The sequence below is a fragment of the Sorex araneus genome, chromosome 2, assembly GCF_027595985.1.
Source record: "Sorex araneus isolate mSorAra2 chromosome 2, mSorAra2.pri, whole genome shotgun sequence".
In the NCBI taxonomy this organism is placed as follows: domain Eukaryota; kingdom Metazoa; phylum Chordata; class Mammalia; order Eulipotyphla; family Soricidae; genus Sorex; species Sorex araneus.
Genome location: NC_073303.1, coordinates 192,734,822 through 192,762,020, shown reverse-complemented (window position 1 = coordinate 192,762,020; position 27,199 = coordinate 192,734,822). Strand labels below are relative to the sequence as shown.

Genomic DNA, 27,199 nt, shown 5'->3' with positions numbered 1-27,199 from the left:
GTTGCACTTGGACTGACGTTTTCCCCCTCCTTTCTTACCAGCCTTCAAACAGTGGCCGTGCTGCAGAACTCTTAGCCAAAGAAAAGGGAACAGTGCCAGGATTTATTGGTTTCGGAACATCTCAGAGTGACCTTGGCTATGTCCCTGCCATCCAAGGAGCTGAAGAAATAGACAGTCTTGTGGATTCTGATTTCCGAATGGTACTGCGGAAACTTTCGAAGAAAGATGTCACCACAAAATTAAAAGCAAGTTTTGTTTTCATAAATTATTAGTTAAAATTAAGCCATCGCCTATCACTAATAAGTTCTTTCACATTTGTACTTTTCTATCACACATAGGCTTATGTTTACTTGGCATATATCTCCTGGGTTATACACGGGCCTTTGTGTGTGTGTGGGGGTGGTGTTTTGGGGTCATATTTAGAGGCGCTTGGCATTTACTGCTGGCTCTGTGCTCAGGGATCACTTTCTGCGGAACTTGGAGGACCATCTGGGGTGCTCCATGTGGGACTGAACCCAGGTTGACCATTTTGCAAGACAAAGCACCCTACCCACTGTACTGTTTGTCCAGCCCCATGCATGGTTTTGTTGCACTATATTTTAAAATATCATTGGGAATCTTGGCCATATTTCCTATTAGGGAATATAATTTTGTCTTATAATTTAATTGCATGGGGTCACATCTGCTGTACTTAGGGGTTAGTCCTGGCTGTGTACTCAGGAATCACTCCTGAGAATGCTCAGGGGACCATATGGGATGTAGGGAATCAAACCTGGGTTGGCCACGTGCAAGACACGTGCCTTATCCACTGTACTATCTCTCTAGACCCATAAATTTGTTTTTTTGGTTTTGAGGCTACACCCAGTGATACTCGAAGGTTACTCCTGCCTTTTCACTCAGGAATTACTCCTGGCAGTGCTCCTGACCATATGGGATGCCAGGGATTGAACCCTATTCACTGCATTATCCTCTGGCCCCTGTTTTTGTTAGTATATGTTTGTTTTTGTTAGTACATGTTTTATTTTTATAAAAAAAGATTCCTGAAGTTTCTACCATAAATAGTAGCCTGAGAAGAAACTCTTCAAATTACATTTTTAAGGTACAAACTGAAACAATGTTTTCTCCCAATACATAAAAATCTTCTGATCTTCTCTAACAAGGTTAAGTACAGAATTAGTTGCCGCTTGTATGACTCTTGATACATAATGCTGTTGATAATTTACTTTTAGGCTATGCAGGAATTTGGAACTATGTGTACAGAGAGAGACACAGAAATTGTTAAAGGAGTTCTTCCCTACTGGCCAAGAATTTTCTGCAAAATTTCACTTGTAAGTATTAAGGCTTTACTAGGAGGGTTTGTGTGTGTGTGTGTGTGTGTGTGTGTGTGTACACATATATTTGGTTAAAATAGTAGTTTGTAGATTTATGAGCTTCATTTTCATTGATATTATGAAGTGTTTATAGTACAGATCAGATCTTGGTGGGGTGTATAAACTGTATAAGATCTTTATTTTAAAAAATTCGGTCATTACAAGGCTGGAATGATAGTACAGTGGATAGGGCATATTCGCCTTACATACGGCTGACCTGGGTTCAATCCCCAACACCCCGTATGGTTCCCAGAGCACCACCAGAAGTAATCCTTAGTGCAGAGCCAGGAGTAGCCCCTGAGCATCGCTGGATGTTCCCCAAAACAAAATTTGGTTATTACTAGAGAATCATTTAGTCATAATGAATTTTGACAATTTTGTATTTGCTGTAGATGAGTGTGACTTGCTTAATTCAAGGCATATTTTTCATTATGAGGAAAAGGAAATATCAACTATTTCACATGCTTTTTACTTTATTTTTAGTTTTATTTGGGGGCTACTCCCGGCAGTGTTGAGGGCTTCCTCCTGGTTCTGCACTCAGGAGGGATCACTTCTGCGTGCTCAGACGACCCTATGGGATGCCAAGGATCACGGCAGTGCAAGGGAAGCACCCTACCCACTGTACAATCCCTCCAGCCCCTGATTTTGCTTTTATTTGACCACATCCATTGGGTGATTCTCGTCAGTTGGGTCATTTAGAGTGAATCTGTAGAACTGGAAATAAATAACTCATCGTATTTCTGAATTCCTTTGTGAGTTACCTTAGAACTGGTTTCAGCCTTTTCCTTACTTTTCAACAGGATCATGACCGCCGGGTTCGAGAAGCCACACAGCAAGCTTTTGAAAAACTTATCCTCAAAGTGAAGAAACACTTGGCCCCCTACTTAAAAAGTGTGATGGGCTATTGGCTCATGGCTCAGTGTGACACTTACTCGCCAGCCGCATCTGCCGCCAGAGATGCTTTTGAAGCCGCCTTCCCTCCAAGCAAGCAATCGGAAGCCATCGCGTTTTGTAAGGATGAAATTGCCAGTGTAAGTTCTTGCTGCATCTGGATTATTTCCTCCTCGCAGTCCTTTAAGGGGCTATACAGCATACTTTGTTGTTATTATTGTTGTTGACTGTCTGGTATTCCTTTGTGTGAATAGGCCACAGTTTGTCTTGTCTTTTATGTACAGTTTGTTTGCCCACCCCCAGATGTTTTTTAAAAATTATTATTTTTTTTCTTTTTGGGTCACACCCAGCGATGCACAGGGGTTACTCCTGGCTCTGCACTCAGGAATTACCCCTGGGCGGTGCTCAGGGGACCGTATGGGATGCTGAGAATCGAACCCGGGTCGGCCGCGTGCAAGGCAAACGCCCTACCCTCTGTACTATGGCTCCAGCCCCCAAAAAATTAATTATTTTTTAAATTGAAAAACAAACCTTGCTTTGGTGGACGTTTTGTGGGGGATGGCTTCCATGGCAGTGCCCGCCAGCATGGCTGAAAATTGTATTCAGGCCAAGGGAAGCAGTACTCCTGACACCCGAGGGAAGTGGAGGGGCCCCACACTGCCCAGACTGCACGAGGCAGTGCTCGGGAGCTGTGTGGTGCAGGGGTCACACTTTGAAGCCCTGTGCATGCTTTGCGAGGCCTCTGCTCAATTCCTTTGATCTGTTTCTCTGACCCTTCATCCCTGTACTGGTTCTCTGGCCACCTGTGGGCATTCTTCAAATAGATGTCTCACAACCTGCAGGGGTGATACTTGCTTCACTTCCAGCAGTGATCCTCTGAGCCGGAGTAGAACACTCGAAATATTTGATATTGATGAATGGCCCTTTCAGAGGGCCAAGTGAATATTCCCATTAACAGATAAGGTAAATTTCTCCAATATTTTACCAACACTTGCTAGACTGCTATGATCCAGTGTATATATAGTTGGTGAGTTTTAATTTATGTATATTTCTTTCTTTCTTTTTTTTTTTTTTTCTTTTTGGGTCACACCCGGTGATGCACAGGGATTACTCCTGGCTCTGCACTCAGGAATTACTCCTGGCGGTGCTCAGTGGACCATACGGGATGCTGGGAATTGAACCCAGGTCGGCCGAGTGCAAGGCAAACGCCCTACACTCGGTGCTATCACTCCAGCCCCCAAATTTGTGTATATTTCTTTCTGCCTCTTTTGTTTCTTTCTCTATTCCGTGGACTAGAAAAATGAGGGTACTATTTTGTTAATATTATGTGAAGAAGTTAAAGTAGATTGGGGGCTGGAACGATAGTACAGCAGGTAGGGTGCTTGCCAGTGCATGCAGCCAACCTGGGTTCAGTCCTCATGTGTGATCCCCAAGCTCAGGGCCAAGGGTAAGTTCGGAGCACCACTGGATGTGACCCCAAAACCACACCAAAACAAACGAAAAATATCCTATTGCATTCATTCCCATAAGGATTATGTATTTGCATTTTCATTACATCTATAATGACCATTATGTAAACATTCATTGTCTAAACATTCAATATCTAAGTGTTTTCCCTTCATTACTTTGATCCATCTTCTTGGCTGCTTCCCATTATACTACCAAGTCCAGATTTCTTCTCTTTTTTGGGGGCTGGAGCAATAGCACAGCGGGGTAGGGCGCTTCCCTTGCGCACTCGGCCGATTGGGGTTTGATTTCCAGCATCCCATATGGTCCCCCGAGCACTGCCAGCAGTAATTCCAGGATTAGCCCCTGTGCATCACTGGGTGTGGCCCCCCCCCACAAAAAAAGACAAAACAAAAAACAGACTTCTCTTTTGGGGGCTGCAGAAAGGAGCACTCCTTGAGATGCTTGGGTCTGGTGGTGCTGAGGGGTGGTGGTGGTAATAAGGCGCTTTGGATTGAACCCAGGGCCTTACAAATGCAGTTCATGTGCTTTACCACACAGCTACATCCCCGGCTAGGGGAAAATTCCTTTTGGTAGAAACTGGGTGTTCTTTCTCCAAAAGCAGCCAACCTTACATATTATATTACTAGGGGGGAGGGTAAAATTTAAATGTTTTAGGGTTTTTTTTTTTCCCCACTTCATTTTGCTAATTGCTCCTCCGGGTTGGACACTGAAAGATAAGCTAGGTTCATGCTTGACATTTCAGTAAAACCTTCAGGTTATAAGATCTTTCTTTCATAGGTACTGCAAGATCATCTTATAAAAGAAACACCTGATACACTCAGTGACCCACAGTAAGTCGCATCTTTGTAATTCTTGGAGGTAATGACATAATTGCAATGTGATATTTTTTGATTGGGAGCAGGGAGGTGGGTAAAGGCTTTGGGGTCATGCCCAGCAGTGCTCAGGGGCCATTCCTGGCTCTGCTCCACATATGGTTTCTGACAGTGCTCAGGAAACCATATGAGGGGCCAAGATTGAACCAGTGTCATAGTAGAAGTGGTCACATGCAAGCTAAGTGCCTTGCTGCCTGTACTATCTTTCTAGTCCTACTATTGACGTTTTACAAAGGAGATGCTAAATGTAAAGATGAAAATACAGCGGGTCATTTTATTTAGAGAGTTTTACTTGTAAATTGTTTTACGATCTCGTGTGAGGTATCTGGGAATGAAATACTAGGTTTCTTTTTTTTTGGGGGGGTGGGCACATCTGTCTGAACTTTGGGCTTATTCTTGGCTCTGTGCACAGGGCTCAATCCTGTGATGCTTGGGGCATCACACATGGTGCTGTGGATCGACTGGGATGGTTGCATCCGAGGCTGTCTCTTCCTCAGTCCCAACATGTGATTCCTTTACACAGATGTTTGTGGATTTTTCCTATGTTAACCATTTGATAACTCATACCAGTAATAATTTCAAGTTAGTGTTGAAATAATTGAAGATTTGTGAATAGATTTATTGAAGGAGTAGTAAAACATTGCATTTCCTCCCTTATATGCTAGTTAAACTGTTAGTATAATTTGTTTTTTTGCTTTTTGGGTCATACCCAGGGATGCTCAGGGGTTGCTCCTGGTGGTGCTGGGGGCACCATATGGATGCCGGAGATTGAACCCGGGTGAGCCTCGTGCAAGGCAAATGCCCTACCCACTGTTCTCTGTCTCCAGCCCCTTATTAATGTAGTTTGTAAGGGAAAGTAATGTTAAATGCATTGAGATCTCTTTCCTGTGCTCACTCTATTACCTGTTACTGAGAGCTTTGTTCTTGCACACTTATTTCGCCTAAGGTCTTCATCTCGTATTAGTTGAAAATATATTATTAGAATGTGTATTTTGGCGGGGGTAGGGTCCAAATAAGATTAGAATCTTCATATCTGTTTTGGCGGTGGGACCAAATAAGGCAACTTTAGAATATTTAAAATAGGAGTACCAAATATGTAAGGTAACTTATTCTCAATCTTTATATATATTTTCTTTTCACATCAAGGACTATTCCAGAGGAAGAAAGAAAAGCTAAATTCTATCGAGTTGTAACTTGCTCCTTACTGGCATTGAAGAAAATGCTCCACCTGTTACCTGACAGTGAGCTTGAATCACTTGAGGAGAAATTTAAGTCTCTCCTATCACAGAATAAATTTTGGAAATATGGAAAACACAGTATACCTCAGGTATATCAGTCTCTCTTTCTTATTTTAAGATATTTTTGTGTTTCTCCCCCACTCCAATCTTAGATCTTTTGCTATGTTTATGCTTAACCTCAGCAAACACATCTTTGTGGTTGGATGAGTGGCCTGGATTACTAAAGTTTTAATGTATTTTCAGGTTTTTGACTTCAGATTCAAAATTCCATCGTCATGCACACCCCTGTTCATGGCTCCTGAAAATTGTTATGTGCGCAAATCTCTTCTCATTTATTGTACTTATCACATTTTTCACTGTCTCCCTTTTGTCCACCTCTTCCTGTTGATCACTCTAAATGTGCTTAATATATGTCTTTTTTGCTTGTGTAGCTGATTCTGTTTCTGTCACTGTACTGCTGAGACCTGTTTTTTATTTTGTGTTTTTTTGGTTTGGACCATACCAGGTGATGCTCTGCACCCAGGGATCCCTCCTGGTGGGCTAGGGGGACCCATATGGGATGGTTGGGATCAAACCTAGGTTGGCCACATGCAAGGCAAGTGCCCTACCTGCTGTACTATCTTTCTGGCCCTGCTAAGACTTTTGATAGTTGTTTTTCTGTTTGGGAATGTTTTGGGGGGTTATTGCTCACCTCCCATGCTCCTTCAGTTCAGTGACTTTCGTAGCAGTGTGCTCGTGTCCCGCCTCAGACCTTTGCTTTGTTGGTGGTCTGTTCTGTTATTCCCCACAGTGAAGCAACCTCGTGGTGGTGTCTTTGAAGCTGCCCCTTCGAGAGTTCATAGAGCCTGCGGGGACCCACCCACCTTTTGGATTGCCATCTTCACCCTTTAATTTGGGGTGGACTTCACATCTGCATTGTCTGCTGCTCAGTGCCGAGGGCCTGGTGTCATGCAGGTTTGGGTCACAATCCGAGGTTCCGGTTCACCACTTCGCTTGCATGGCTGTGTCGGTGTTGCAGCCAGCTGGTGCTGAGAGCTCGTACGGCAAATGGGCTGCAGTGGCCAGCATTCACAGCACCCAGTGCCCTCCCCCCTCCCCCATCGGTGTCACTGTCACTGCTTTTGGTTCTCTGCTATTCCTCTTGTCTTTTTCCCCTCTACCCCAGCCTCCAAGCTGCTCCTTTTGCGTTGTTTACTTTATAGCTGCTCTCATCGGTGTTCATGGGTTATTGCCATGCATGTCCTCCGTGTGACTGCTGGTATCATCCTTTGGTGACCTCTGTTGGGTCGCATTTTGGTCTTCTTGAGAGCCTGGGGTGTGTCCTTCTCTGCTAACTTGTTCCTGCCTTCTCCTCACATTTGTCCTTTGAAATTTTTTTTTTCTCCTTTGGTTTTTGTGCCACACCCGTCAGTGCTCAGGCCTTACTCCTGGCTCTGCACTCAGGGATCACTAACAGTGGTACGTACTCGTGAGTGACTGTATGGGATTCCTGGAATTGAACTAGTAAGACAAAATACCTTACCAGCTGCACTATCGCTCTGATCCAGAAGTTCTTAAGATTTTCTATTTTTCTCGGGGGTCGGAGTGATAGTACAGCATTTGCCTTGCACTTGACCAACCCTGGTTCTCTCTGCAGCATCCCATATGGTCCCCTGAATACCGCCAGGAGTTATTCCTGAGTGCAAAGTCAAGCATAATCCCTGAGCACTGCTGGGTATGACCTGAAAAGGCCAAAAAAGAAAAAAAAGGTTTTCTTTTTTTCTGATTTTCAGATTTTCAGATTTTTTTGAGATGGAAGTGTTTGGGCCACACCTGGTCATGCCAGGGGGCCTGTGTGGTGCTGAGAATTTGGAACTAGGTCCAGTGGGTGGCCAGGCAAGCATCTTAACATAGCTGTACTATCTCTCCATTCCTGACATTTCATATTCTTAAATTTGAGGGTTAGTATGAATAATGCTTTTACCGTGATCACGAATTAAAATACTGTCGCTTTAATTCATATTTCTGATTTTGTTTATTCTTTTCTCTTAGGTTCGCTCAGCTTATTTTGAGTTAGTTTCTGCTTTGTGCCAACGTATTCCGCGGTTGATGAAGGAGGAAGCGTCCAAAGTGAGCCCATCTGTTCTTCTGAGCATTGACGACAGTGACCCCGTTGTGTGCCCAGCTCTGTGGGAAGCTGTACTTTATACACTCACAACTATTGAGGTGTGTCAGAGGGCTGCAGTTGGGACACCTGGGAATTAGCTGTTTCAGAAGGCTTGGCTTGAACCAAGAGCATGTCAGATTATATTTGAACCTTCTTGGAAAAATACTTTTTTTTTTTTTTTTTTTTGCTTTTTGGGTCACACCTGGCAATACACAGGGGTTACTCCTGGCTCTGCACTCAGAAATTATTCCTGGCGGTGTCGGGGGACCATATGGGATGCTGGGACTCGAACCCGGGTCACCTGCGTGCAAGGCAAACACCCTACCTGCTGTGCTATTACTCCAGCCCCCGGAAAAATACTTTCTTGGAAATAAAATGCTTAGCTCCAGATTTGTTCTGAATCTTATAATAATCACAAAACTGCCATTTTGTTTTGCTTTCAGTTTAGCCAGGGTTTGTTATTCTTAATCATTTTGTGTCTTCAGTGAAGTGAGCATATCTAAATCATACTAAGATTGAATACCACTGTCCTCGCTGCAAAGCAGATGCTATAACAACCTTTTTCTTTGCTTAAAACTTTTTTTTTTTGATTCAAAGACTAGTTTATTGAATGTGTGGGGAATCACCCCATACTTTCCAGTTTGAATGAACCCGGGTCAGCCGCAAGCACCCTACTATTGCAAGCACCCAAGGACGATTGCTCTGGCTCCATAAAAACCTTTAAAAATAAATTAATTTTAATATTATACTGGAAGCACAGTGTACATGATTGCTGCATGTAATATATTTGTTACATTCTAAGTTTGAGTTTTTTTTTTTTTAAGTTTGAGTTTTTAATGGAGAGATTTAAATCTCTATGTTGACTATTTTTAAATGCTTGTATGTATGCTGTTCACTTGGAAAAGTACACTTATCATCTGTGCTGGTTGTTATACCTTTCCTTTGATTAGGATTGTTGGCTTCATGTCAATGCAAAAAAGAGTGTGTTTCCCAAGCTGTCAGCTGTTGTCCGTGAAGGTGGCCGGGGCCTGGCGACTGTCATCTACCCTTATCTTCTGCCATTTATCAGCAAACTTCCTCAGACCGTTACAGAGCCAAAGTTGGATTTCTTCAAAAATTTTCTCACCTCTCTAGTTACTGGGTAAGGAATTTTTTTTTTTTTATTCCTTTTCTTTTTTTCGGTTTTGGGGTCACACAAAGAGATGCTTAGGAGTTACTCCTGGCTCTGTACTCAGGAATCACTCCTGTCAGTGCTCTGGGGACCATATCAAACCTATGTCAGGCACGTGCAAGGCAGACACACTACCCACTGTATTGTCTCTCCAGCCCTCTGGGTAAGGAATTCAGATTGTTTTGGGGATCCAGTCCACACATGCAAAAGCAAGTGCACTTCTTCTGAGCTATAGCCCCAGCAAGGAATTTGAATTCTTGATTTTTTTTTTTTTTTTGCTTTTTGGGTCACACCCAGCAATGCTCAGGGGTCACTCCTGGCTCTGCACTCAGGAATTCTGGCGGTGCTCAGGGGACCATATGGGATGCTGGCAATCGAACCCAGGTCGGCAACATGCAAGGCAAACGCCCTACCAGCTGTGCTATCACTCCAACCCTTGAATTCTTGATTTTTAAGACAAAAGATGTTTAAGTTTTTTTCATAGATCGCCAGAATAATGTACTCTTGCTTAAATATCCCCAAATGTTTTGTTGCTCATTACACACTTGTAAAACTTTCAGGAAATTACAGTTGGAGAGGTAGAGAGAGGGGGGGGAGGGAGAAAGGGAGAGAGGGAGGGGGGAGGGAGAGAGGGAGAGAGAGAGAGAGAGAGAGAGAGAATGTCTGTCTGTCTGTCTGTTTGTCTGTTTTGGGCCACAACTGGTGTGCACAGGGCTTACTCCTGGTTCTGTGCTCAGGGATCATTCCTAGCATGGCTCAAGAAAATGCATGACAGGGATTGAATTGAACCCGGGTCAGCGGCACGCAAAGCAAATGCCCTATCCTCTGTCCTCTGTACTATCTCTCTGGCCCCAACACAATTAGAATTTCTTATTGGTTGCATTCCAAACTTCATTAGTAGTTCACAGCAGAAAGGGGAGTAAATACGGCTGTTCTTAAGAGGGATAGCTAATGCTGCTTTTCAGTATGTTTATACATACAGATGTCCTTATGTTGGAAATGAATCTTTGAAGTTTCAAAAACTTTTGTGAACTTAACAATTTCTTAAAATTACACTTAAATTGTTTTACTGCATTGTTCATCTTAATAAGTAAAAGAGACTCAGTTTGGGGTCTGGGGCAGTACCTCAAGGTCAAGCATTTGATTTGTATGCCAGAGCTCCTAGTTCAATCCCCGTGATTTCATGTTCCTGAGCATTGCAGGTGTTGCCAAAAAATAGAGTGTTTTAATGCTTGAAAACATTTTTTTTAACCCCCCTACTATATTTTATTATTAACTCTTAAATTTGCATGTGGATTGGTTCATGAATAGGAAATATTTTTTTCTAACAGGAAAAGGTTTTTGTCGGCACAATGTCTGTACAGATACTTTCCCCCCATAGTCTTTCCTATTTTGATATAAATCAAGTCTAATATTAAAAAATAATCTTTTTGGTACAATGCATTGCCATTTATTTTAGTTTCATAGTTTTTGTTTTCTTCATGAAAGACTGAGCCAGTGTTATTTATTTACTTTTTAGGCTCTCAACAGAGAAAATAAAAACCAGCTTTTCAGAGTGCTCAGCAGTCATAGCTGCTTTTTTTGAATGCTTACGCTTTATAATGCAGCAAAACTTAGGTGAGGACGATATTGAAGAGATGCTCATCAATGATCAGGTACTTATAATGGCAAATCATAAGTGATTTTGCACTTTTTTTGTTTTGTTTTGTTTTCTTTTCTTTTCTTTTTGGGTCACACCCGGCGATGTTCAGAGGTTACTCCTGGCTTATGCACTCAGGAATTACTCCTGGCAGTGCTCAGGTGATCATATGGGATGCTGGAGATCGAACCCGGGTCAGCCACATCGGCCAAACGCCCTGCGTGCTATGCTATTGCTCCAGGCCAAGTGATTTTGCACTTTGAAGAATAAAATCCATTGCGTGTTGTTACTAATTATCATTAAATTTTCTTGATAAGACTTTACTTTTTTTTAATTTGCAATTAATATGTATTTCAGATGAAAAAAACAAAGTACTTCATTAGTTTTTAGCATAATAATGATAATTCCTGAGTATAAAACAGTTTCTGAATGTATAGATCCTGATTGTTTTAGAGAGTTGCAATGTAAAATAGAATTTAGAAAATGATGTTTATGAGTCAGAGAGAGAGTGCAGTGGGTAGGGTGTTTGCCTTGTACACAGCCAACCCAGATTTAATACCTGGCATCTTGTATGGTCCCCCAAGCACTGCCAGGAGTAATATCTGGGTGCAGAGCCATGAGTGACCCCCGAACATCACTGGGTGTGACCCAAAAAGACAGAAAAGATGGGGCTGGAGCGATAATAGCACAGCGGGTAGGGTGTTTGCCTTGCACGTGGCCAACCCGGGTTCAATTCCCAGCATCCCATATGGTCCCCTGAGCATCGCCAGGAGTAATTCCTGAGTGCAAAGCCAGGAGTAACCCCTGTGCATCGCCAGGTGTGACCCAAAAACCAAAAAAAAAAGACAGGAAAGAAAAAAAGTGATTTTGTGGTCTTTCATTACTGTATCACTGTCATACCATTGATCATCGATTTGCTTGAGTGGGCCCAATAACGTCTCCATTCATCCTAGCCCTGAGATTTTAGCAGCCTCTCTTTACTCATCCTTCCCATTGGTGCTGCATTAGAGGCTCGTCACGGTCAGGGGAATGAGACCCATCATTGTTACTGTATTTGGCATATGAATATGCCACGGGGAGCTTGCCAGGCTCTCCCCCATGCAGGCAGTAAACTCTGAGTAGATTGTCAGGCTCTCCAAGAGGGAGAACTAGTTTATCAGATGTTGCGCGGACACAGTGCTGCTGCGCGCTTCCTGGAGCTTGGTTTTATAGTTTATATGGTTTTATATCACCTTTCATATTAGGCTTAAACTATGAAGTGTTATTTTGAAAATATTCAGGTACATTTATTTTGTGAACAGTAGGTTCTAAAATACAGTTCCATATGCTAGGAAACCAATAAGGATATAAAAGCTCAGATCTTAGTTGATGTTTTAGTTGATTTTTTAAAAATAGTTATGATTCGTGGAAAAGTATTCTGAATTTTGTGATTCTACATGTCTCTTTATTTTATTTTGTTTTATTTTATTTGTTTTGTTTTGTTTTGCTTTTTGGGTCACACCCAGCGATGCTCAGGGGTTACTCCTGGCTCTGCACTCAGGAATTACGCCTGGCAGTGCTTGGGGGACCATATGGGATGCTGGAGATCAAACCCGGGTCAGCTGCAATTTAGGCAGTTGCCCTACCTGCTGTACTATCGCCTGGCCCCTACATGTCTTATTGTCTTAGATGAAACCAGAAAAATCTAAATACATTCAAAAGCTACAATGAGAACTGTTATTTGTAGAAATAATCTTGGTCAATTTTTTTTTTTTTTTGCTTTTTGGGTCACACCCAGCGATGCTCAGGGGTTACTCCTGGCTTTGCACTCAGGAACTACTCCTGGCGGTGCTTGGGGGACCATATGGGATGCCGGGGATCGAACCCGGGTCGGCCGCGTGCAAGGCAAACGCCCTACCCGCTGTGCTATCGCTCCGGCCCCATAATCTTGGTCAATTTTAAAACAACTTTAAAATAAAGTTATTAAGTTATTATTAAGCGATTATATAATATAAAAGTGATCTACAAGCCTATTCTCTGAATTCTTGGGGGGAAAAACTGTTCCTTAGAAATTTAGGGGGACGTTCGGTTTTGGGGAACCACACCTGGTGATGCTCACAACTGGTGCTCAGAGGACCAGGTGGTACCAGGGATGGAGCCAGGCCTCCCTTATGAAGAGCCTATGGAGCTCGCTCTGGCCTGGGTATAAAATTTGGCTGTGTTTTGGGATTTTGTTCTATTTTTTTTTTCCCTTAATGTCTTGGTTAAATGTTATTTCTCCTGAAAAAAACTCAACTTAATGTTTTCTGCTGTTTCAGTTGATTCCTTTCATTGATTCAGTTCTCCAAGAACCCAGGTTTCAAGAGGGGGAGCTATTTGATCATTTAGCAGAAACCTTAACTTCCTGGGAGGCCAAAGCAGATACAGAAAAAGGTGACATAATGGCTCAGAACTTGGAGAAGGTGCTGCTGAAATTCTGGAAAAAGCTGTCAGAGATCTGTGTGGAGAAAATCGATGGGTCAGAAGCTGATGTTCAGTCTGTTGCAGGCGTGTCCAACCTGTTACAGGTCCTGCAGAAGCCAAAGAGCTCACTGAAGTCCAATAAAAAAAAGGCCTGTAAGGTTAGGTTTGCTGATGAAGTGACGGAAAATGCGAAGGACAATGAAACACTTGTATTTTCTGAAGCGCGGAGTAGCGAAGGCTCTGAATTAATAGCCCAGTCGTCGATCACTAATACTGACTCGAACCATCTATCCCCGCTGAGGAAAAAGCCTTTGGAAGAGTTGGTTTGTAAGCTGGCAGAAATGAGTATTAATTATATCAATGAGCACAAATCTGAGAAACACCTCAGATTTCTCTCTACTCTGCTCAACTCTTTCTCCTCAAAGGAAGTATTTAACATGCTGCTAAATGACGAGAAACATAGTACTGTCAAAAGCAAGCCTCTAGACATCGTCAAACTCGCGCAAAAGAATCCTGCTGTGCAGTTTTTATACCAGAAACTCATCGGTTGGCTAAATGAAGATCAAAGGAAAGATGCCAGCTTCTTGGTGGATATTTTGTACAGTGCCCTCCACTGCTGTGACAGTAATGCGGAGAGAAAAGCCATCTTAGATGATCTCACTGAGGTATTAACATGGGTAAAATCTTTTCAAAGCTAACAGTTTGTACTGGCACACTTTTAGTTTTGTGTTTTGGGGAGAACCACACATGACAATGCTTAAAGGTTTGCTCCTGGCTCTGCACTCAGGAATTACTCCTGGTGGTGCTTGGGGGACCAAATTGAATGTCGGGGATGAAACCTAGGCTAACTGTGTGCAAGGCAAGTGCTTTATCTGCAATATTATCTCTCCAGCCCCTGGTATACTTGAAATTATACTAAGCAGAATGGAATCTACATGGAGGTTATTTATTTATTTTGACATATTAATTTCAAGACAGTATCTCATACTTTGGAAAGTATATGAGACTTTGTGACAGAAGCTTGTTAGTGAATGTAAAATTTTTCAGCCCATACTTAAAAAAAAATGAACTAGCAACTAGCTAAAAAATAATTTTGTTTTGGTTACATGTGACTTTGTCTACTTGTAAAAATTCTCATTGTTAGCCAAAATCTGGATAAAACCCGAGTGCCCAAGAACAGATGACTGGCTAAAGAAACTTTGGTACATCTACACAATAAAATACTATGCAGCTGTTTGAAAAGATGAAGTCATGAAATTTGCATATAAGTGGATCAACATGGAAAATAACATGTTAAGTGAAATGAGTCAGAAAGAGAGGGATAGACATAGAAAAATTGCACTCATCTGTGGAATGTAAAGTAACAGAATAGGAGACTAACACCCAAGAATAGTAGAAGTAATTGCCAGGAAGTTTGCCCCATGGCTTGGAAGCCGGCCTCACATGCTGGGGGAAAAGACAGCTCAGATAGAGAAGGGAACACCAAGTAAAGGGTGTTTGGAGGACCTGCTCCTGTTGGGAGATGTGTGCCGAATGTAAACTATAGATCGAACACAATGGCCACTCAGTGCCTCTATTGCAAACCACAACACCCAAAAGAAGGGAGAGAACAAAAGGGAATGCCCTGCCACAGAGGCGGGGTGAGAGGGGGCGGATGGGGTGAGGGTGTTGGGAGGGATAGTGGGATCATTAGTGGTGGAGAATGGGCGCTGGTGGAGGGATGGGTACTCGATCATTGTATGACTGAAACGCAAACACTAAGATGTGTAAGTTTGTAACTACCCCATGGTGATTCTCATTGTTTCTCCCAGCCAATTGTTTCTCTTTGTTCTTTTTCAGGTGGAACTTAAATGGAATTCTATTCTTCAGGTTATTGAAAAGGTATCTTAATGAGTTTTTTTCTTCTTTTTGTTTTTATCGTCTCTCGGTGTATAGAAAAATGGGAACAATCATTTTCACACACCAGTATGTGGTCAGCTTGTTAGTGTTAAAGAACCTTTATTATTATAGTGTTTTCCCAAAATTTGGGAAGGCATTTAAGTATCTGTCCCCTTGTAGTATTTTTCTAGTGAAGAGGTAACAGGAAAGTATGAACAGGCTGTTGATGATTTGGTGTTTCTTCTCTAGTAGGAAGCAGAGGAAGAGTTAGAGGCTTTATTTTCCTTGAAACTCAGGCTGTAGGATTCTTCTCTTATTCTGGTTCTCAATTTGGCTAGATTGAAAAATTGTTGGCTCTGCAAATAGAATGCCGTCCTTTTTTCCCTCCCCAATTTTGGGCCACATGTGGCAGTGCTCAGTGCTTACTCCTGACTCTGTGCTCAGAAATCACTCCAGCCTGTGCTTGGGGGGGTCCGTATGGATTGAACCCGGAATTAAATTGCTAGGGATTGAACCTGGGTCTGTTGTGTGCAAGGCAAGTGCCCAACCCACTATACTATCCCTTCGCCCCACCAGTTAAATTCTTTTTGCCTTTATTTGAGTGCTACTTATATAATTTAAAAAATGCTGGTAAGAATAACGAAATCTGTGGGGCTGGAGCAGTAGTACAGCAGGTAAGTCTTAGGAATGAGTACCATCTGAATTTTTTTTTTCTTTGGGTCATACCTGGCGATGCACAGGGGTTACTCCTGGCTCTGCACTCAGGAATCACCCCTGGCGGTGCCCAGGGAACCATATGGGATGCTGGGAATCGAACCTGGGTCGGCTGCATGCAAAGCAAATGCCCTACCCGCAGTGCTATTGCTCTACCCCCATCTGAATTTTCTAAACATTCAAAATTTTACATAGATAACTATTTTTCATAAGTTTTGTATTTACATGTTTATAGACAACTTTTACATTATGATAAAAATCTCCTAATAGAAAAATTTACCACCATAACCATTTCTAGGTGTGCAGTTCAGACGTGTTAAGTATTTTCACATTACTGGGAAATCAACCTTCAGAACTTCATCTTTTTTCAAAATTCTGTTTATTAATTTTTGGCTTTTTGGGTCACACCCAGTGATGCTCAGGTTACTCCCGTCTCTGCACTCAGGAATCATTCCTGGCGGTGCTCCCAGGAACATATGGGATGCCAGGGATTAAACCTGGGTTGGCTGCATGCAAAGCAAACGCCCAGCCTGCTGTATTATTGCAAGAGTTGCCACCACAACTTCCTCTTGCAAAACTGAAACCGTGACTCATTAAGCAGCTCCCCATTTCTTCCAGGAGCTTATTTTTAGAAAATGCTTACAGAATATTAATTTACTCCTTTTCAGTTAGAATTACAACCTATCAGGCATTGATTTGCATTAGTTTCCAGTACTTTTTATCCTTGTTAGTCATCTGCATAAAAACCCCAGTGTAATCGTACAGTTTGAATTAGAGCAAGGAGAGTTGGTAGTTTTATTAAGAGAAGACTAGTCTATCCATTTCCAGTTCCATTTAACTATATACCTGCCAGGTCACTCAAATTCTCAGATGTGTTTGGAAGAGTTTTCTTTTCTAGGATAGCACTGGAAAGTCGATAGCCAACATTTGTCTCCTTAACTAGCCTCCTCATTCCTTTAAAGTTGTCTAGATTTTTTTCTATAAATATGCTTAGGTGAGCGACATTTTATTTTGAAGTTTATTTTCAATACCCTCTAAGACAGATAGCTTTATTTGGAAATTTTAATATGAAAACCATTATCAGTAATCTCCTAAACTCTAGTTTTCTTTGTTTTTATGCAATGTGATTCTTCATGAACAGAGTCCTAAATCAGTTCCTTTCTTTTTTTTTCTTCTTTTTTTTCTTTTTGGGTCATATCCAGCGATACTCAGGGGTTACTCCAGGCTCTGCACTCAGGAATTATTCCTGGCAGTGCTCGGGGGACCATATGGGACACTGGGGGTTGAACCCAGGTCGGCCGTGTGCAAGGCAAATGCCCTCCCCACTGTACTATCGCTCTGGCCCGCTCCTTTCAAACCAAACTGAATTTTGGTTGAAATTTTGTAATGACGTAAAAAAGGACTTTAAAGATGTTCTAGGTTAAGCTTTCCTTTATTCAAATTAGAAAATTGGTTGTGGTTTTTTAAGAAAGTTGCCCAGTGTAAGGTAGGAATAGTGGTAAAATTTTAAAATAAAAGGTCTAGTTACCCACAAATTTTATAATAAAGATAAACAGTTTATAGTCACTGTTCAATCTGCACTTGGATTTTTTTTCTTTTTTCAGATTGCTTTGAAATGAACCAAATTCCTTTCTTCTCAGCCTTTAAAGCAAAAAGAAGCTCAGGGAACACGGATCAGCATGCTTTTGGGGGTGGATTTACAGTTTCTTTCCTTGCTTTGCCACCTGGAAATAAAACAGTTTCTGTCAGGTCTGGCCTAGTAACTATTTTATATAATTGGGAGAAATAAAGCCCACTGTTTAAATTTATACCAGTAACTTACACCAATTATTTAATTTTTTTGTTGTTTTTCTTGGTTTGGGGGCCACACCGGCAGTGCTTAGGTCTTACTCCTGACTGTGCACTCAGGAATGGCTCCTGATGGTGCTTGGGAAACCATATAGGATAATAGAAATTGAACCCAGGCCGGCTGCATGCAAGGCAAATGCCCTACCCACTGTACTATCACTCCAGCCTTCTTTTTCTTTTTCTTTTTTTTTTCCTTCCAATTTTGTACCTCCCTGGACTTACTACTATGCTGTCCACTCAGGGAGCCATATGCATTGGCAAGGGTCGAACCCAGTTGGCTACCTGCAAGGCAAGCACCCTATCCGTTATACTATCTCTCCGACCCAGTTGTTTTTTTTTTTTTTTAGCAAAATTAACAAGCACACTCTTAATACCTCTAGAGCATTTGTAGATCTGTCTCCCAAATTCCTCCATGCACTATTCATTGAACACATCTGCATTGTTGATAGCAAGTATCAATGAAGTTTAAGACAGTCTGCTCACTTGGAACTTAAATCTCACTGGAAACAAGACATACATACACAGATGAAACATTTAATAAAAATGCAGTCCAGTAAGTGCTCGAGAAATTTAGAGAAAAGCAGCAATGAGTGTGTGTTGGAATGGATGGGAGAACTTCATTAGGCAGCAGGTGGGATTTGCAATGAATCTCGAATGAATTTCTTTTCTTGTTTTCTTTTTCTTTTTTTTTAAATTTTTTTTTCTGGGGCATGCCCATGATACTCTGGGCTTACTTCTGATTCTGCACTCAAATTACTCCTGGCAGTGCTCCCAGACCATATTGTGATACTGGGAATTGAGCCTGGGTTAGCTGCCTGCAAGGCAAAATGCCCTACCTGCTGTACTGTCTCTCCAGCCCACAAAAAATGGATGCGTTTCTTACAATTAATGAAGATGGGGAATGTCTCTACTGGGAAGACACCATGAGCAAAGCGTGAAAGTGTGTAGAAGCATGGATTCATGGGACAGCATTGTCGATGAAGAGCAATAATATGACACACGCGATTGTTTTGGCCAGATGTGCTGTTTGATCTTGCTTCTAATCTTTAATTTTATGGTTTTAGGCATGTTCTAGTTCAGATAAGCATGCCTTAGTGACTCTTTGGCTCAAAGGAGATATCCTTGGAGAGAAACTGGTAACCCTGGCAGATCAGCTTTGTAACAAGGACTTCGAATCCCCGGTTTCACCCGAATCTCACTTCTCGGAAAGATGGACTCTGCTAAGTCTGGTGTTATCCCAGCATGTGAAAAATGGTAGGAACCAACAGGGCTTCTGTGGGTTTGTTTTTTTTTTCCTTTTTCACTGTTGGGGAAATTCCATGCAGCACAGTTTGCATAGATTGGTTAAGAATATTAAAACGCAGCGCTCAGATAGCTTCATTTTATGAGAACTTTAAATGTTCATAATCTGTTTAGTATGATTTGGAAGACCGAATATTTTTAGTTTCAGATTTGACAGTGTTTTGAAATGAGTAAACACCACATTGATTTTATAGACCATTGCTCTTTAAACTTTTTTGTGTGTGAGAACAAATTAATTTGATACATTTTTCTTTCTCTTAATGCATAAACATTTTGAATGTATTTCTACTTTTTTATTCTTTTTTCCTCCTTAAATTTTTTTGTTGACTATTTATTGAATTACTGTGAGATAGATGCTTACAAAGCTTTTTTTCCTCTTTAATTATTTTCAAAACTTTATTTTAAGTACTGTAATGTACAGTATTATTGAGGACAGGGTTTCAGGTTTCACACGTTCCCATGCCACATTCCAGAGTGCTCCAGTGTCTTCCCCTCCACCCTTTCTTCCCATGTGGTAGCTTCCTATTCAAGACCAATTTCTTTGGCCTTTGAACTTTTGTTATTCCCCTACTGTGTTTCTTTATATCCTGCATATGAGACATTCTGTGTCTGTCCCTCTCCTGACTGACTTTATCCCCTGCGTGATGCTCTCCAGGTTAACCCATATAGAAGCAAATGGCACAATTTCATTGTTGTGTTTTGTTTGTTTGTTTTTACACCCAGGTAGCATTCCATTGTGTATATGAGCCATAGTTTCTTTCTTTTTTTTTTTTTTTGCTTGTTGGGTCACACCCAAAAATACTCCCTGCTCTACACTCATAATTACTCCTGGCGATGCTTGGGGAACCATATGGGATGGGATACCAGGGATTGAACCTGGATCCGTCACTTAAAAGGCAAATGCCCTACCCACTGTGCCATCACTCTGGCCTGAGTCACCTACTTTTAACACTCAGTTCTTGTCCAGCGTGATCATTCCCAGCAATCCCTTTATGCATTCTTCTGTTCTTGGCTACCTGGGTTGTTACCAGATTTTGGCTGTTGTGAGTAGTGCTACAATGAGTGTCGGAGTGCAAATGTCTTTTCTGAATAGAGTTTTGAGATTTTGGCTTTGATGCCAGGAAGTGGAATTGCCATGTCATATGAGAGCTTGATTCCTAGTACTTTGAAGAGTGCCCATATTGTTTTCTGTAGAGGCTAGGCCAGTTGATGTCCCCACCAGCAGAAAGTCAGGGTCCCCCTTGCCTCACATCTGTACCAGCATTGGCTGTTTTTGTTCTTTGTTATGTATGCCAATCTTCTTTTTATTTATTTATTTATTTATTTATTTATTTTTTTTGCTTTTTGGGTCATACCTGGCAATGCACAGGGGTTACTCCTGGCTCTGTACTCAGGAATCACCCCTGGCGGTGCTTAGGGGACCATATGGGATGCTGGGAATCGAACCCGGGTTGGTCGCATGCAAGGCAAACGCCCCACCCGCTGTGCTATTGCTCCAGCCCCGCCAATCTTCTTTTTAAATGTTTGCCCCCGACCCCTATCCTTTCTTACATTCTTGTTGTTGCAGAGCTGGGGCCCCGTCTGTGGGCTTGGTTGTGGTGCTTGCATATTTTAGGTGCTTCCTGGGGCTCACCCATCAGAGTGTAGTGCTCATCTGCCACCTGCAGTACTCCCTGAGGCTGCACTGCTATAGTTCTGCTGCTTGTACATGGGTCGGGTCACCAAGAGGGGCCCATTACCACACATCGTCGCCGCTTTTTTTTCTTGTAGTTTTAAAATTGAATCATTGTGAGATAGACCCTTCCAAAGCTGTTCATAATAGAATTCAGTCATACAGTGTTCCAGCATCGATCCCTCCACCAGTGTACATTTCCCAGCACCAGTGTCCCCAGTTTCCTTCCCATCAACCCCAGCCTGACTCCACTGGCAGACCCCCGCTCTCTCCCTCTCTCCCCCTCCCTTTCTCCTTCCTCCCTCATCCACTTTCTCTCTTCCTCCCTTTTCTCTCCCCTCCCTCCTCCCTTTTGGTTTGTTTTTGTTGTTGTTTTTTGGTTTTGGTTTTTTATTTGCTTTTTTTGGGTCACCTGGTGATGCGCAGGGGTGACTCCTAGCTCTGTACTCAGGAATTACTCCTGGTGGTGCTCAGGGGACCGTATGGGATGCTGGAAATCGAATCTGGGTTGGCCGCCTGCAAGGCAAACGCCCTACCTGCTGTGCTATCGCTCCAGCCCCCCTCCTTCCTTTTGGGCATTGTGATTTGCAGTACAGATACTGGAAGGTTATCAGGTATATCCCTTTACCTACCTTTTTTTTTTTTTTTTTTTTTTTTGCTTTTTGGGTCACACCCGGCGATGCACAGGGGTTACTCCTGGCTTTGCACTCAGGAATTACTCCTGGCGGTGCTCAGGGGACCATATGGGATGCTGGGATTTGAACCCGGGTCGGCCGCATGCAAGGCAAACGCCCTACCCGCTATGCTATCGCTCCAGCCCCCACTTTACCTACTTTTAACACTCAGCTCTTGTCCAGCGTGATCATTCCCAGCTATTCTTGTCATACTGGTCCCTTCTCTATCTTACCTACCCTCCTGCCCACACACACTTGTGGTAGATTCCAACCATCGACCAGTCCTCCTAGCCCTTGTTTTCTCTCGCCTTGAATATTAGTCTTCTGCTGTATATTTTTTTATATCCCACAAGTGAATGCAGTTACTCTGTCTCTGTCCCTCTCCTTCTGACTCATCTCACTCAGTCTGATGCTCTCCACATCTGTCCACTTAAAAGCAAATTTCACAACATCTTTAGTGCTAGTGTTCACACATGCAGTGCTCACTAAGGTGTCAATTGTGGTGGTCACACTAGTTGCTCTCCCTGGGAGGCACTGCTGGCTTGCCTGCATTGTTGTTAGCTGGGGGCCATGCATTTTGGCTGTGGTGCTCACACATGCCTGGCTGTGGTTACTTGTATGATGGAAATCCCTTTAGGAGCAGGGCATTGTACTTGGGATCCAGATGGTGACCCTAATGCTTACAATCGGGTCTTCTAAGCCACCAGAACTACTACTTTGAGCCCTAAGCAGTATTTGTGATTATAGATATAAATAAGAGCCAAGTGTTTGCAAACTTAATTTAAAAATATACTGCTGATCTTTGGTTGGGGGGGTTTGTCTGAATTTTTTTCCCCTCTAGATTACTTGATTGGAGAAGTATATGTTGAAAGAATTATTGTTAAACTTCATGGAACTTTAGTCGAAACAAACACATTGTCGACAGTTGAAAATAAGGACTCGCCCGTCTCTTCCATCTGTGATGTGATCTATCACTATTTCAGCTCTGCGGCACGGTGCTCACTGACGCCGTCGTCTGAAGATTTATTATTAACTCTCTTTCAGTTCTGTGCTGAGAGCAAAGAGAAAACCCATTTGCCAGGTAAAATGGAACTGCTCAAATGTTTTGTTGGAGATCTCCCTCTCTGACCTTCATTGTGTAAGGGTCTAGGCTTGCTTTGTATTTATTTATTCTTATTTTTTTATTTTTTGGTTTGAGTCCCCACCTGGCAGGCTCGGTGGTAGGGGCGTGGTGCGGGGAGACGACAATTCTGGGATGCCAGGGATTGAAGCCTTTTTGGCGTGTGCAAGGCAAGTGCCCTACCCACTGAACTGTCGCTCTGGCCCTCTGGGTCCTAGACTTTATTAATGGAATCATAAAGCCTAAAAATTGAAAGCAATTTTGAGTCAAGTAAACTCTACGAATCTTTGATAATTTCAGCTTTTGAAACCAAGTGTATATCATGTATATTGAAACCTATTTGAGATTCTTACTTTATAGTAAGGAAATAGTTTTGAAAAGGGCCAAGATACCCAGTTAGGACTTAAGTCCCTCACTTATTAACTGTGATAAATTGCTTAATATTTTATTCCATTTTGGGGCGGGGGTTGAGCCACCAGTGCCATACCCAGCAATGGTCAGGGGCTATTCCTGGTTCTGGCGTGACCTCTGGTGGTGCTCAGGGGACTGTATAAAGGCAGGTTCTGCTGCATGCAAGGTGACATACAGGTCCAGGTCACTTCTTTCTATTTTAGTATCTTGGTTTTTTTTTTTTTTTTTTTTTTTGGTTTTTGGGCCATACCTGGCACTGTTCGGGCTTACTCCTGACTCTGTGCTCAGGGATCAGTGCCAGCAGGCTCAGGGGGCTATAATGGGGTGCTGGGGATTGAACCCTGGTCGGCCACGTGCAAGATATAACACCCTCCCCGCTGTCCTATTACTCTGGCCCCAATCTCCATTCTTAAATGGAAATGTTAATATTTCATTTTCCTACTTGTAGTTAAAATGTTTTACTTTTTATAAAAAGAAAAATGAAATTGTCTTTTTTTTCTCCCAGTATGTGTGTAGCTTTGGGGCCACACTTGAGCACTTAGGGGCTATTCCTGGCTCTGTGCTTGGGGCTGGGCAGTGAGGGGGTCTATTCTAGTGGTGCTCTGGGGGGACCAGGCCATGCCCGGGATTGAGCTCCGGGCCTTCTGCGTGCAAAGCATGTGCTCAGCCTACAGCACTGTCTCCAGCCTGAGATTTTCCTTCTGAAGTGCTGTATTCTTGCTCTCTAGTAACTCAGAGTTACCTGAAAGAAATAGAAAAAATGATTTATAGAGAGCTCGCCTCTCTAATCTGTTTTTAAATACTAACTTTCCTGTTAGGAAAAGATATACATATGCAAGACAAACGCCCTACCCGCTGTGCTATCCAGCTCCTAGTTTTCAAATCTCCAAAAGGATAACTCTTATAAACAAATCTCAGGACAAAAAAAAAAGCAATTTATATGGTATGAGCTAGCTTGAATTACTGAAACAATTGAACAGTAAGTTTGTTTTAGTTTTTTAATGGTACCTTAAAAATCTCAGATCTCCAGTGAATTCTTTCAGATCTTTTGTACTGATCATAGTTATGTTAATGGGGTTTCAACTTACTGTTGACACCTTGATTTTAGACTTTCTTCTATGCAAATTGAGAAATACATGGCTCTCTGGTGTGAATTTATTGGTCCGTCAGCCTGACAATACGTATAAACAGAGTACCTTCCTACGTTTATCTGCACTGTGGCTGAAGAACCAAGTTCAGTCTTCCACTCTGGATATAAAAAGGTAGTCTTTATGTGTCCACTTGCCCAGTTTCTAACATATGATCTCCACCTTTTAAAGTTCCACAATTAATCTGAGTGACTATGAAAGGCAACAGAGTTTTGAAAAAAAAAAATCTATAAGACTCTTCAAGATCCAAACAGATTTTCTTCCCAGAGGGACTATATGTTAATGGTTATCCACACTCATTTTCTTAAAGAATAATGGAGTATAGCTCATTTCCTGCATTCCTCATTTGTGGATAGTGATGTGATCATGGTACCCTCTTGTGTATACCACCCACTCTAGACACCTAATGTCTTGTTTGTACAACCCACTGTGGATTGTGACCATGACATGAAATGTTACAACATAGTTATTGTTTTCCAGTATTTATTTATGGGGGTCGATAGATACTGGGTTCTTCATTTTGTTTTGTTTTTTTGTGCCACACCCAGCTGTGTGCAGGGCTTACACCTGGCTCTGTGCTTAGGGATCACTCCTGGCAGGGCTTGGGCACCAGATGGGATGCTGGGGGTTGAGCCTGGGTCAGCTACATGAAAGGCAAGTGCCCTTCCCGCTGTACCTGGTCCTGATAGCTACTGGTTTAACTTGGCAAATACTGCCCAAACCACATAACTAAATCCATGCATAATGATCTGGTAAAAATGAAGAGAGAGTGCCTCAGAGTCGGTTGGAGTTTGGTCAGATCTTTTCTGATCATTATGCTTTCTTCTTGGACTAAGGCAACTAGTCCAGAAATACCTGATCTGAAATTCCTTAGTTCTCCCTTTGTGTTGAAATTAAAATGGCGTTCAGTTTCAAATCAAAAGTTGGATTAAAGTCCCTGATTTGACTTGTGCATGTGGGCAGGGAGGGTGTTCTAGGGATCACTAGCTTTATTGTTATTTCTCTTTGCTTGAGCTAAGCTACTCACTGCTCTTGGGTATTTACTGTGTTTCTGGTGGCAGTTTTCAGATTTCCATAGCACGTGGACATTAAATTTTTTTTGTACTGCTTTCAGTCTTCAAGTTCTTTTGTCGACTGTTGAGGATTTGCTTAATGCATTTCTAGAAAGTGAAGATACTTCTCTTCTGGGAGTTTATATTGGAAGCGTAATGCCAAGCAGTAGTGAATGGGAGCATATGAGACAGTCTCTTCCTATGCAGGTATGGTTGAAATCGAAGACTGCAGATCTCAGCCTAAAGTTTACATTTCCTACAAGCTTTTGTTTAATTTTATTTGTATTTTTTTATTTTTTGGGCTTTTGGGGTCATACCCTGTGGTACTCAGGGGTTGCTCCTGGCTCTACATTAAGAAATTACTCCTTGCAATGCCCTAGGGACCATCTGGGCGTGCTGGAGGTCAAACCCACATCAGCTGCATGCAAGGCAAATGCCCTCCCCGCTGTTACTATCGTTCTGGCTCCCAAATTTTTGTTTTATTCAGAGGAAGAAAGTCAATTTCAAATGGGTATATTCTGTTTTACCTAGGGGAAGAAATAATAAGCTAAGGAAGTGATCATTTTACTTTATCTCTCTTAAATGTTTATATGATGCATGCTTGCTGCTTGCAAGATACCAGTTGACAGTGCAGTAGCCATGGTACAAGGTGCATAAAACTGAGTTCTGTTGTCAAAGATTCTTGCACACATATCCATCATTTCTTTTGTGTTGTTGTTGTTGTTTTAAGGGGTCATATGGTGTTCCAGGGATGAAACCAGGGCTGGCCACATGTGAGGCAAGCACCCTCCCTTCTGTACTCTTGGTCCAGCCCCCACGTTGGTGATTTTCTTCTGTAGAAACCAAACTTCTAGGATTCTGAAGTTTTGTGTATAAATTAGTTTTATTTTTGTTTATAAGATACTTGTTTATATTTTGGGGGGGATGAGGGAGGGCTACACCTGGCTGTGCTCAGGGTTTACTCCTAGCTCTGTGCTCGGGGACCACTCCTAGAGTTGCTTGGGGAGCCTTTCGGGGTGCCAATGAGCAGCATGCAGGCAAGCACCCTCACCCCGGTCTTAATTATATAATCATGGTTTTGGGGGCCATACTGGGCTATTCTCAGTGAGCCCCAACTTAGGGCTAGGTGGCCATGTGGGGCGCCAGGGATACGAGGCAAGCACCCTTCCCGCTGCTTTCTCTCCAGTCCCATGCTTTTGTATCTAACTTAATATATTCTTTTTTACAGTGGTTGCACAGACCACTCTTAGAAGGAAGACTGAGTTTGAATTATGAGTGTTTCAAAGCCACTTCTAAAGAAGAAGATACAAAGACTCTCCCCAGCCACTTATGTACTTCAGCATTATTGAGCAAAATGTTGCTAGTCGCTTTGAAAAAGGAAATTGTTCTAGAAAATAATGAACTTGAGAAAATCAGTAAGTATATATGAGCATTCAGGAATAAGTACAAATGTAAAATTGGAAGTAATTTTGAGTACAATTTTAAAATAGTTTTCCTCACTGTGCAACTTAAATCTTTCAAGAGTTTAGACTCTTGAGTTGTCTTATTTTTTTATTTTTTTGCTTTTTGGGTCACTCTGGGTAATGCACAGGGGTTACTCCTGGCTTTGGAATTACTCCTGGCGGTGCTCAGGGGACCCTATGGGATGCTGGGATTCAAACCCGGGTCGTGGCCTCGTGCAAGGCAAATGCCCTATGCGCTGTGCTATCGTTCCAGCCCCCGAGTTGTCTTATTTTTGAGATGAGAAACTTGAGGTTATTTAAAGTGGTGACTGTTCAATTGCAATTGGATGTAAACATAATAAAATCTGGCTAGAATCTTGTTGCTTCTAGTGAAGAATTTGGTTTAAGATCAGTTACTCTAACATGTGTCCGTATAAGAAATTTGTATATTGCACAACCCTAAGGAATCCTTTGTCTCTAGCAGTTCATCAAGGGCCTAGGGCCTAGAATTATTAGTTTATTTCTGAACCACTCTTATGTATTCATAGAACTGTAATCTTTTCTTGGTGTGGAGATTCTAATGTTGAAGACTTAGGAGTTCTTTTTTTTTTCTTTTAATAATGTAGGAGTATGCTATTTATTCAGCCATTGATTAAGCTGACTGAATTGGGCATGGACTCCACATTACTTTTTTTTCAG

The 27,199-nt window shown here is 42.1% G+C and overlaps 1 protein-coding gene across 1 annotated transcript in view; it reads left to right on the top strand.

The window, feature by feature from the left end:
• Window positions 1-27,199, top strand: part of LTN1 (listerin E3 ubiquitin protein ligase 1) — a 60,936-nt gene that overhangs the window by 6,534 nt on the left and 27,203 nt on the right. The window contains exons 2-16 of the mRNA XM_055127495.1: window positions 42-245; window positions 1,230-1,328; window positions 2,171-2,401; window positions 4,509-4,561; window positions 5,750-5,930; window positions 7,873-8,046; window positions 8,938-9,128; window positions 10,678-10,813; window positions 13,095-13,904; window positions 15,079-15,120; window positions 18,744-18,933; window positions 22,169-22,408; window positions 23,967-24,120; window positions 25,121-25,265; window positions 26,287-26,473. Coding sequence (XP_054983470.1) covers window positions 42-245; window positions 1,230-1,328; window positions 2,171-2,401; window positions 4,509-4,561; window positions 5,750-5,930; window positions 7,873-8,046; window positions 8,938-9,128; window positions 10,678-10,813; window positions 13,095-13,904; window positions 15,079-15,120; window positions 18,744-18,933; window positions 22,169-22,408; window positions 23,967-24,120; window positions 25,121-25,265; window positions 26,287-26,473 — 3,037 coding nt within the window. The remainder of the gene's footprint in view (window positions 1-41; window positions 246-1,229; window positions 1,329-2,170; window positions 2,402-4,508; window positions 4,562-5,749; window positions 5,931-7,872; window positions 8,047-8,937; window positions 9,129-10,677; window positions 10,814-13,094; window positions 13,905-15,078; window positions 15,121-18,743; window positions 18,934-22,168; window positions 22,409-23,966; window positions 24,121-25,120; window positions 25,266-26,286; window positions 26,474-27,199) is intronic.